The sequence below is a fragment of the Mauremys reevesii genome, linkage group 22 (assembly GCF_016161935.1).
Source record: "Mauremys reevesii isolate NIE-2019 linkage group 22, ASM1616193v1, whole genome shotgun sequence".
NCBI lineage: Eukaryota > Metazoa > Chordata > Testudines > Geoemydidae > Mauremys > Mauremys reevesii.
Genome location: NC_052644.1, coordinates 7,504,948 through 7,516,263, shown reverse-complemented (window position 1 = coordinate 7,516,263; position 11,316 = coordinate 7,504,948). Strand labels below are relative to the sequence as shown.

At 54.8% G+C, this 11,316-nt stretch overlaps 1 protein-coding gene across 4 annotated transcripts; it reads left to right on the top strand.

Moving 5' to 3' along the window:
- The first annotated feature begins 4,184 nt into the window (after positions 1–4,184).
- GEMIN7 (gem nuclear organelle associated protein 7) lies at positions 4,185–8,030 on the top strand. Of its 4 annotated transcripts, none has more exons than XM_039509752.1 (2): positions 4,185–4,304; positions 7,580–8,030. In XM_039509752.1, exons 1-2 carry the CDS (start codon positions 4,302–4,304, stop codon positions 7,967–7,969), a joined length of 393 nt encoding a protein of 130 aa, XP_039365686.1. In that variant the 5' UTR covers positions 4,185–4,301; the 3' UTR covers positions 7,970–8,030. The 4 variants fall into 4 exon arrangements, with proteins under 4 accessions (XP_039365686.1, XP_039365687.1, XP_039365688.1 ...); XM_039509753.1 differs by lacking the exon at positions 4,185–4,304 and adding an exon at positions 5,421–5,544; XM_039509754.1 differs by lacking the exon at positions 4,185–4,304 and adding an exon at positions 5,491–5,589.
- The last annotated feature ends 3,286 nt before the right edge of the window (positions 8,031–11,316 follow it).

The window sequence follows — 11,316 nt, the reverse complement described above, 5'->3', positions numbered from 1 at the left end:
CTGTGGGACAAAAGTCAGCACCCCTCCCCCAAAGGAACCTCCCCCCAGCAGCAGCCTCGGCTGTAAGGTCCCAGCCCTGCTGCCTGGTTAATATTCCAGAGGCATCTGCCCACCCCTGGCCACCACCCTGGGGCTGGAGAAGCCAGGGGCTATTTTTAAGGCTTTTGTTGGGGGGTGGGGAATGGGAAAGCCAGAGAAACCAATGCATGGCAATGGGAAGTTCCCCCCCAAACACTGTGCCCATCTTGGGGCATTGGTCCCCTCCACCGGGGGGTGCAGTGGGGGAGCCCCCCATGCACACATTGGCATGGGGGGTGTGCACCGCCTCCCCAGCAGATGGGGGAGGGACAACCCCCACAACCAGCTTCCTCCTGCAACATCCCACACCCTCCTTCTCCTCGTTGGTGGGTGTGTGTGTGTGAGGGGGAGACCTCCAGGGACCCCCACGATGACCCCCCCATACTCAATTTCCTCCCCCCGAAGCAATTACTCCCACCCCATCCGCCAGCAAATCACCATTTTATTATGAAAACCCAGGGTGAATTTGATTTGGGGTGGGAAGGGGGGGGCGTTTGCAATTGAGGGAGGGGGACTGAGATCCTAGATGGGGGCGAAATCCAGGAAATGACATTAACCTGGGGCGGGGGTGGGGGGCTGGCACGGGAGTGAAATTGACAAGGCAAGTGAAGGAATCAAGAGGCTGAGCATAGTAACAGGTTTTTTCTGTCCACTCATCCATCTCCCTCCATCCATCTCCCCCTCCCTCCTCGCTCTGGGGCTCAGCCCCACCGAGAGCGTCCCCCCGCCCCCCGCTTTATTTCTTTCCCCCCTGCCCCCCCCAAATCGAGGGAGGAAGGTCAGCAGAGGTGGGCCAGCGGGGTGCACTGGAGCCATGGACCGAGCCCGAGATCCGGGGACCCTCTCCCCCAAAACCCAAAGGGGCTTTCAGAGGCGTAGCGAGTGCCCTCCGTACCCTCTGTCCGGAGGGAGCCCCGCAAGGAAGGGGGCCCTTAAAAGTGGCAAAAAAATGTAAGGTATAACTAGGTAAGTGACATTTATTGACGCTATTGCACAATCCATGTCGGTTTTACTGACAAAACCATGAAGTCATTATGATACATCATAATGCTATTGGCTACATCAGTTGTCTGTCGGTCAGTTTCGAATTTTAGTTGGACCCATTCAAAGAATGTGTATTTGCGTTCATAATGGCGGTTGGCAGATAAATGTTATTAATTTAGTTGTTTAGTTTTTTATCGTTTCCAACGCAGAAGCGTGCTTTGTGATGTCTAAGAGAACGTATAAGAGCGGAGCTAGTAAACAAAAGGCAGCAAAGATGCCGAGAAGGAACTTGAGAAAGTTGTCAACGTATTTTGCGCTGCAATCCAACGTACAGGTACAGGCACATAAAACGGACAGCGCTAGCAGCGAGGAATCGTATCCAGAAGTATCCAGAAGTGCTTCAAGTGAGGTCGAAGGTGAAGCCAGTTGTTCTACCAAACAAACTGTGACAGATATTCCAGGTGCTGCCGGGAAAGAAGTATCTGAATCTGAACCACTGACTGATGATCCAGGAGATTGGCTGTCTATAATATCGGACAGGCAAGTGTGTGACATTGTTGCACGTGGCCCACCGCAGCAGAATGAAAGTTATGAATTTCCATTTAACGAGGAAAGACGGAGGTTCACAAGTACTCATTTCTATTGAACCATGGCAAATGGCGAGAAAATAAGACGTTCATGGTTAATGTACTCAGTTCAGAAAGATGCCATTTTTTGTTTTTGTTGTAAATTATTTGGCACTGGCGACATACTGCTACGTCATGGAACATCTGCTTGGAAAGCACTGTCAAAAAGACTTCAGCAGCATGAAACAGGCAAAGGTCATCAAGACTGTATGGTGAAATGGTTTGACCTTCGGTCAGGCATAGTAAACCATACATCTATTGACCAACTCAAATTGCAAGCTTTTCTGAAAGAAAGAGATTTCTGGAGAAATGTTGTCAAACGCATGGTTGATGTCGTTATTTTCTTGTCCGAAAGAAACTTGGCATTTCGAGGAAGTAATGAAAAGCTTGGCGATCCTTCGAATGGCAACTTTTTGGGACTGTTTGAATTGCTTGCAAAGTATGATACTGTCCTCAGCGAACTTTTACAGAGGATTAAGAAGGCAGAGACACATGTTCAGTACCTCAGTCCACAGATCCAAAACGAGTTGATTCAACTTGTTGCCAGTAACATTCAAGAGGCCAACATAGCGCAGCTTAAAAAAGCAAAATATTATTCAGTTATTTTGGACTGTACTCCTGACGTGTCACATGAAGAACAGAGGTCTGTGGTGTTACGCTTTGTTGAATGCAACGGTGAAGATGGTGTCAATATTCGTGAAGCGTTTGTTGGTTTTCTTAAGTTCATGGCGAGGGCTTATTTCTGCGCTTGCAGTTATCTCAATCGAAAACAAGATTGCCAGATCTCTGGACTATGATGCACTGATTAACCAATTTGCGGAGAACAAGGCTCGAAAGAAGCGCTTTGAGTATATACGGAATACATGTACACTGTAGGCCTATGTATACATAATATGAACCCTGTATATTGTATAAAATAAATACCGCATTCCAGTTTCTGCATTGTAAGGGGCCCCGGACATATGTTCGGAGGGGGCCACGTTCTTTGTTGCTACGGCCCTGGGGGCTTTAAAGAAGCCACCCAGGGCTCGTTCCCCCTCCCCATCACCGGTGGAATTTTTGGACTTGATCCTTTAAAAAAACCCACCACACACAGCCACGGCCATGGCTGCAGAAGTCGCTCCCCCCGCACCCCACCCACGTCGGATGCGCCAAGGGCCAAGGCTGGGGGGGGCGTACACTGGGGTCTAGGGCTTTTGTGACGGGGTGGGGGGCAAAGGAGGTGATATAATTGCAGGTGCAGTGGGGGAGGAGGGGCTCCTATCTCTCGCTATTAACCACCTCCTCGCTTTGTTTACTTCTCTCTGGGCTGGATCCGGCTGGACTCTGATATCAATCCGGATTGAGACATGCCAAGGGGGCCGAATCCTTCCCAGGGCTGACACGACTCTTCCCCGCACCGTGGAGTCCCTTCCCCATTTTCTGGGCGTGGGGGAAGGGGAAGAGAGCAGAACCAGCGCCCCGGGTAAGGAGCAGGATCAGGCCCCTCCCCACTCCAAAAGGTGAGGCCGCCCCGGTTTCAGCCACACTGGCCAGTCCAGAGGGGAATAAAGGGGCGCCCACACCCCATTTTAAGGGGGTAGCCAATCAACACCCCCCAGTCGGGATTGGCCCCAGAGGTGGGTGCTGGGCACAGCTCTCCCCCACCCCATGGTTGGCAACAGCCCCCACCCCTCCCTTATTAGCCATTCCGCCCGCATCCTACCATCTTGGAAGGATACATATGAAAAAAATGTGTCCCCTCGCCCCCGATAAAGCCCGTTACATAAAGATACGTATGGGGGGGGGGTCTGCCCCAATCTCTTCTCAGAGCTGTTCTGTATCTACATCTACCCCTGCCCCTCCACCTCCCCGCAGCGAGAGGGGATCGAGAGCCACCCAGAGCTGGAAGAATTATCCCTGCCCTCCCCCTCCAGAGATTACCGTACTCAGGTAATTGCCCCCCCCCCAAACACACACACCAGAAAATACTGCAGTAGGAGCGGATCCCGGGGTGGCTTTGTCTGCTGCACCCACCGATCAGACGCAGGGGAGCCCCCTCCCCTCCTACCCATTCTCCCGAGGAAGGGGGTGGGGGTTGGATGCATCCCTTCCTGCCAGCATCGCTGCTAGGAAGCGTGTGTGCCCGCCCCCCCCTTCCCTCTCCCGGGGACTGGCGCAAAACGATCCCTGTCTGGGAAAACAGGAGGAGGGAAAAAAAACACCAAACAGATGACAGCCCCCCGCCCCCATTCCAGGTCTGAGCGCTGAGGGGGGGTGTCAATATTTCCAGAGATCTGAACGCTCTGCCGTTCCCATCTCCCCAACCCTCCCTCCATTCAGCTGGTCCTATTCCACTCCGGCTCGAGCCATTTCGCTTTCCTTCGCGCCCCCACCCCCCTGCCGCCCTCCCCCCACAAGGTGTTACGAGATCGGAGCGAGCGATGGAGACCGGTGGGCAGCGTCTGCAGGGGCGGCTCTACAAATTTGGCCGCCCCAAGCAATCATGCCCGGGAGGCGCCCCCGAGCCGCGGGAGCAGCGGAACTGCCGCGGGCATGACTGCGGAGGGTCCGCTGGTCGCGCGGCTCAGCTGGACCTCCCGCAGCTGCGGACGGCTAGCTGGTCAGTAGCAAATGGTGAGTAGAAGTGAGGGCAGAGAGAGGGCAGTGGCGACAGCGCAGGTTACTGGGCATGCTCAGTTCGGCCGCGCATGCTCAGTGCAGCCAAAGTAGCGAATCGGGAGCGGTTCATGTTTCTGTCGGTACACCGGCCCCTAGAAAGTTGGGGGGTTTCAGTGTAGCCCTGTTAGTCTGTATCCCAAAAAGAAGGCGGAGGCCTTGTGGCACCTTAGAGACAAACCAATACGTTGGTTAGTGTCCAAGGTGCCACAAGGACTCCTCCTCCTCCTCATTAGAAAGTTGGCACCCCTACGGGGGGAGGGGGCAGGTGGGGCTGCGGAGCGGAGGCGGGGAAGAGGTGGGGGCAGGGGTGGAGACGTGGGGGCTAGTGCGGGGCCTGGTGTGGGGGCAGGTGGGGCTGCGGGAAGAGGAGTTGGGGGCAGTGCGGAGCTGCGGGGAGCAGGTGTCCGGGCAGAGGCGGGGGCTGGTGTCCGGGCAGAGGCGGGGACAGGTGGGGCTGCGGAGCGGAGGCGGGGAAGAGGTGAGGGGGCAGGGGCGGAGCCGCGAGGGGACAGGTGTCGGGCAGAGGCGGTGGGGCTGTGGAGCGGAGGTGTGGGGGCGGAGCCGCGAGGGGCAGGTGCCCGGGCGGGGCTGGTGTCCGGGCAGAGGTGGGAGGTGAGGGGGCAGTGCGGAGCCACGGAGGGCAGGGGACTGCGGGGAAGAGGCGTGGGAAGAGGTGAGGGGGCAGGCGGCGGAGCAGCGGGGGTCAGGTGTCCGGGCAGAGGCGCGGGGGCAGGTGGGGCTGCGGAGCGGAGCGGAGGCGGCGGGGGCTGGTGTCAGGGCAGAGGGGGCAGGTTGGGCTGCGGAGCGGAGGCGGGGAAGAGGTGTGGGGGCAGGGGCGGAGCAGCGGGGTCAGGTGTCCGGGCAGAGGCTCGGGGGCAGGTGGGGCTGCGGAGCGGAGCGGAGGCGGCGGGGCTGGTGTCAGGGCAGAGGGGGCAGGTTGGGCTGCGGAGCGGAGGCGGGGAAGAGGTGTGGGGGCAGGGGCGGAGCCGCGAGGGGCAGGTGTCCGGGCAGAGGCGGGGCTGCGGAGCGGAGGCAGGAGCGGGGGGGGGGGGTGACTGGGGGCAGGGGCCATCCTGGGGGCGGCCCGGCGCGGGGCGGAACCAGGCGGGCGGTTCCTGTTTCCAGCCGGGCTCTGCTCGCTGCTGCACCGAGTCCATCGATCTCCGGAAGCCGCCAGGGGCCAGCGAGCCGCAGGGTGAGGCCGGGCCGGAGCCTTTGGGTCTGACTCGGGCTGGTTGCGGTGCGAGCGGGGCATCTCACAGGGAGCTCGGGGTGACGCTCGGCGGGGGCTCGGGATGGGGGCCGGCGGGAGGCTCGGGGTGATGCTGTGGGGTGAGTATTGGGATGGGGGCGGCGGGAGATCTTGGGGGAGCTGTGGGGTGGCGCCTGGGGGGGGGTATTGGGATGGGGGCCGGGGGAAGCTCGGGGTGACGCTGTGGGGGCTCGGGATGGGGTCGCCGGGGAAGCTCGGGGGTGACGCTGTGGGGATCAGGATGGGGGCCGGCGGGGAGGTCAGGGGTGACGCTGTGGGGGGATCAGGATGGGGGCCGGCGGGGAGGTCGGGGTGACGCTGTGGGGGGGGATCGGGATGGGGGCGGGGGGGAAGCTCAGGGGGTGACGCCTGCGGGGGGATCGGGATGGGTGGCTGCGGGGAGATCTTGGGGGAGCTGTGGGGTGGCGCCTGGGGGGCGTATTGGGATGGGTGACGGCGGGGGAAGCTCGGGAGGTGACGCCTGGGGGGATGGGTATCAGGGGTGGAGGCCAGCGGGGAGATCTCGGGGCGCCGGAGGTGTGGTGAGGGGAGGCTGCTATTGGATGGGACTAGGGGGCAGTAGTTGGGAGTCTGGGGGTCTGTGTGTATCGGAGATAGAGTGATGGGGTATCTCCGGAGGGAGCTGGGTGGGGTGGGAGCTGGGGAATGGGTGTATTTGGGGTGGGTTGCTTGTGGGGGTATCTCAGGAGGAGTTGGGGGAAGGGTGGCAGCCAGGGGCTGAGTGTATCCAGGTGTGGTGTAGGTGGGGGGTATTTTTTTGGGGGGGGAGTCGGGTGATACAGAGGGGTTGCCGGTAGGGGTATCTCTGGGGGGAGGAGAGGGGTGGGTGGCAGCTGGGGGCCAGGTATCTCTGGCCCGCCCTGCCTAGGCAGGTCTGTGGTAGTGATGTAAACGTTTATTTAGCCGGTTCACCGATAAGCATCAGTCTTACTGGTTTCGGTTAACAGTTATCGTCTGCTGCCGGCCGGAGCCTAGGACTCTGCTGCTGTCCTGGGGGCGGCAGCTGGGACCCCCAGGCTCAGGGGTCAGCATCCCTGGGCGCGGGCGGTAGGGCCCTGTGTAAAACATGAGGGTGCTTCAGCACCCCCAGCACCGCTAGTTCCCCGGTTATTTAACAAATAACATTGTAATCGGTTACACAGTTACATTTTTGTAACTACTGTTTACATCCCTAGTTTTTGGAAGGCATTGTGAACCCCTTTCACTAGCATGTCAAGTCTTGTGAACCCCCTCTTAAAAATGAATATTTCCAGGGATTTTTTCCTTTACCTGAGTATAAATGATAAAAGCCGCGATCTTGGAAATATAAAATGTGTTTAATGACATGCTTATTACACACTATTTATTATTAATTATTATTTATCATTACAGTATTTTTATTACATTATGAAAACGGCAACACTCTTCCAAGCTCTCACTTTCCTGGCTTGTATCACTTTGAATAAGCCTGTTATAAGACAAGGCTCCTGTGTTTCATCCAGGAGTATCAGATGTGAAACAGCAGGAAGGGATTTAAGAAGCCAACTCAAAAGAGTTCCTCCTACACAAGCATTCAGGTCTTGAGCAGTCCAGGCAAACAGTGCACGTTACAACAAAGCTTAAACTTGTTCTTCATGATAATTTTAAAAACAATCCTAGCTGCCTATTTAATTTAAAAAACAGCAGAAAATATCCACCTCCCTTTCCATTTCTTATAAAGAGTCTTGAAGTTTCAAGCTCCTCAGTGTGATAGAGATGCTTGCTTTCATCTGCTTTGCTCTTGGAAGTCCAGGGGCTGCTGGCCCCATGCTGCCCGGGGTCCCTAGGGAAGCTCTGTCCGCCATTAGGGATTTTTTTTCCCAAGAACCCCTGTAGCATTTCACAAACCCCCAGGGGTTCACAAACCCCAGTTTGGGAACCACTGCTCTAGCACAGGGACTTGCGCTGCCAACTGATGTGTTGCTGCCTTTGCCCCCAGGAGCCTGCCATGAAGGTGCCAGTCAGCGTGATCCGCCTGCCCCATGGGCCAGATGGCACAAGCCGCGGCTTTGACCCCAACTCCCCTCGGTACCAGGCTCTGAGCCCCATCAGTATCTCCACTATGGGCTGTGGGAATGAGGCAGATCTGGAGCGGGAGCAGCAGGCCCGTGTGGCTCTGCGGGAGCGGTACCTGCGCAGCCTGATTGCCATGGTTGGCCACACCATCCACTTCACAATGTACGAAAGAGTCAACGTCTCGGCCTTCTTCGACGCCTCAGACATCGACATCTTGAACTTCCAGGTGTCCGACCTGCAGACCCCGCTGGGTGTGCACAGGGAGGCGCTGCTCCGCTGCTCGGACATCATCTCCTACACCTTCGAGCTGTGACTGCCACAGGCACCCTGCCTCCCACCTGTCCTGCTTTCTAATAAAAACACACTCGGGTACAGCTTGCAGAGTCCTTTCTTCGCCTTTCAGAGTGGAGGTGAATCTGCAGGCCCCAGCATCATAGCTGGAAAGTGATGCTTCCCCTCCACCCATTTGTGCTGCTCTGGAGATGGCCCTGAATTGGAGTGGAAATGAGCTTGGGGGTGGGGGTGCATGGAACGGCATCCATTTGGCACAACTCATCTCTGTTTCTTTTAACTGCTAGTTATAGAAACATGATATCCCATAATCCACTTGGCCCCACTGAATAGAACCCCTAAAAGTTTCCACCACTTTGGAGCACAGAGGCCAAAATGATCATTCTGCAAATAGCTCATGATCACCAAATCTGCTCACTGAAGGTTACCAGTCTAGGTGGCTCGGTGAGCACCTGGCATCCCTGTGAGTAACTATGAGCACCTATTCAAATTAGGGAAGAAAGAAACCTGAGGAGCCTCGTCTATCACTGCTGCACCCCTCTCGTCCCTTCTGTCTAGACACCCAGCCCAGTGTGGGATTCATGAATATCAGAGGAGGGAAGGATATTGCAACAGTAAAACCAAAGTCTCCAGTAAAACCAAAGTTTCTGCTGCTGTAAGGTTTGAACTGCCAGCCCCCTGGGCCTCTGTAGAACATAGTGTGGGGCAGGGTGCAGATCAGAGCTGGGATGTACAGAGGTGAGGCCTGTGCCACTGTGATGGCCTAGGCAGTGTTAGAAAACGTGTCCGCCCTTGTTTGGACTGTGACTGAGGTGAGGCTGAAAAGTAATGGGATGAAGCTGAGCCAGGAGCAAGGTCTCAGGCTGTGCACTGGTCTCCTGGGAAGCTGGTAGAAGTCTGCAGAGCGCCATCGGGCATGGGCGCAGGGGCAGCTCACTAGATGCAATAGGATTTTCCAGCTCAAATTTTTCAGATTGTAGTTAATATCTGATCTCCCTGGTTCCTTTTGGCCAGTTCAGAAGGACAAGAGGACCCTGCTGGCTTGCAGGGGGAGGCGCAAGTTATCGTGGCTGCATGGATGATTGGCCTGGTGGGACAGAGCGGTTGAGCCTAGCCGTTTGAGATGAAAGTTGGCAAGCTAATGCCCTCAGTGAATTGGCATCAATGGAGCAGGGATTTCAATCTCTCCTCTGGAACCTGCCATGGGGCTCACCCCTCTGACCTGGAAATGAGCTAATTGGCCAAGGTTCCATTTGCACTCCTTGGGGATCCAATGGGAGATGTCTTAGATAGACCTGATTTTCAGAACCTGCCGAGGACCCTGAAGATCAGGCCCCTAAAGCAACCCCCTCCCGCCCCCACTCCCAGCACTGAGCAGCTGGAGTTGGTGCTTGGCATTTGCCTGGGGAATATTTCTGCTTCAAGTTAATTGTGAAAATGAGACAAGCCAGGCATCTTGCCCCCATTTTGTTTGCTGGACACTTCTATGGTGTCCCAGCTTCAGCATAGTGAGCCATAGATGTGTTTGTGAATAGGGGAAAACAACCCTATCATGGAGGACTGATTGTTGGTAGCTGTAGCTGGCTCTTGGGATTGCTTGGTAAGCACATGCACTGGATGGTTCTGCTAAAATGGGGGAGTTTATAGATTTTAATGTTTTTAAACCATATGGGATCACGGCAAGATTCCTGCATTCCAAACTTGGGGCTGAGCTCGAGTGGGTCTTTTAGAAAGATCCAATCTTGAGTGAAAGATGGGAGGGCTGGGATAGCTCAGTGGTTTGAGCACTGGCCTGCTAAACCCAGGGTTGTGAGCTCAATCCTTGAGGGGGCCATTTAGGAAACAGGGGTAAAAAATCTGTCTGGGGATTGGCCCTGCTTTGAGCAGGGGGTTGGACTAGATGATCTTCTGAGGTCCCTTCCAACCCTGATATTCTATGATTCTAAGTGCTGGAGAATCCACTATAACCTTTAGTAAATTAATTATCCTGTTCCAATCCACTGGTCTGCACTCCTAGCCATTGGGTCTTAGGCCTGGTCTACACTGGGGGGGGTTTGAACTAAGGTATGCAAGTTCAGCTACGCTATCGAAGTACCTTAGTTTGAAGTACTTACCCGTCCTCACGGCGCGGGATCGAAGTCCGCGGCTCCCCCGTCAACTCCGCCACCGCCGTTCGCGGTGGTGGAGTTCCGGAGTCGACGGGAGCGCGTTCGGAGTTCAATATATCACATCTAGATGAGACGCGATATATCGAACTCCGAGAAGTTGATCGCTACCCGTCGATCCAGGCGGGTAGTATGGACGTACCCTGAGTCTGCCTGTATCTGTGACATTAAAGAGCCCTCTAGTATCTGATAACTTCTGCCTATGTGGATACTTATAGATCATGATCCAGCCACCATTTAATGGTCCCTTTAAAATACAGATATTGTGCTCCTTCGAGTCTCAATATAAGGCAAGTTTCCCAGCCCTCTCTCATCACTTTCTGGATCTAGTCTAGTTTTATTGGGAGTCAGGGATTTTCCCCCCAGTGTAGTCTGGGCATGGGCTTGTGATGGTGTTAATGGTTTGGCTCTTTCCTCCGAAGCATTGGGGATGGCCACAGCTGGAGATGGGATACTGGGCGGGGTGCTAGGTACTGTTACTTTCCCCTCTCAGGCGTTTGGCTGGCTGGTTCTTGCTCACATGCTTAGGGTCTAACTGATCACCATACATGAGGTTAGGAAAGAATTTTCCTCCCAAGTCGGATTGGCAGGGTTGGTTTTTTTTGCCTTCTTCTGAAGTGAGGGGTGCAGGTTACTTGCTGGGGTTTCCTGGGTACATCTCAAAGGCCCTTGCAAATGCCTCAGGCACTGTGCACCTCAGTGCCTCCTGTTCTCTGCCACCAGCAAACAATTTATCAACATGGGTTTATGGAAAACAGATCCTGTCAAACTAACAATCTTTTTTTTTTTGGATGAGATTACAAATTTGGTTGATAAAGGTACTAGGGTAGACGAAATATACTTAGAAGTCTGTAAAGCATCTGATTTGGTATCACACATTTTGATTAAAAAAAACCCAGAGCAACATAAAATGAACATGGCCCACGTTAAATGGATTAAAAACTGGCTAACGGTCTCAAAATGTAACTGTAAACAGGGAATTCTCATCAAGTGGGTCCATTTCCAGTGGAGTCCCTCCGGGACCAGTTCTTGGCCCTATGCTGTTGAATATTTTTATTAATGACCTGGAAGCAACATAAAAACCATCTCTGAAAAAGTTTTCAGATGACCCAAAAATATGGGTGTGTGTGTGTGTAAAATAATGTAAGGGGCTAGCTATTCCCCTTTAGCCTCCTACTGGAGCTGCAGCCAGTGATTTTAATAT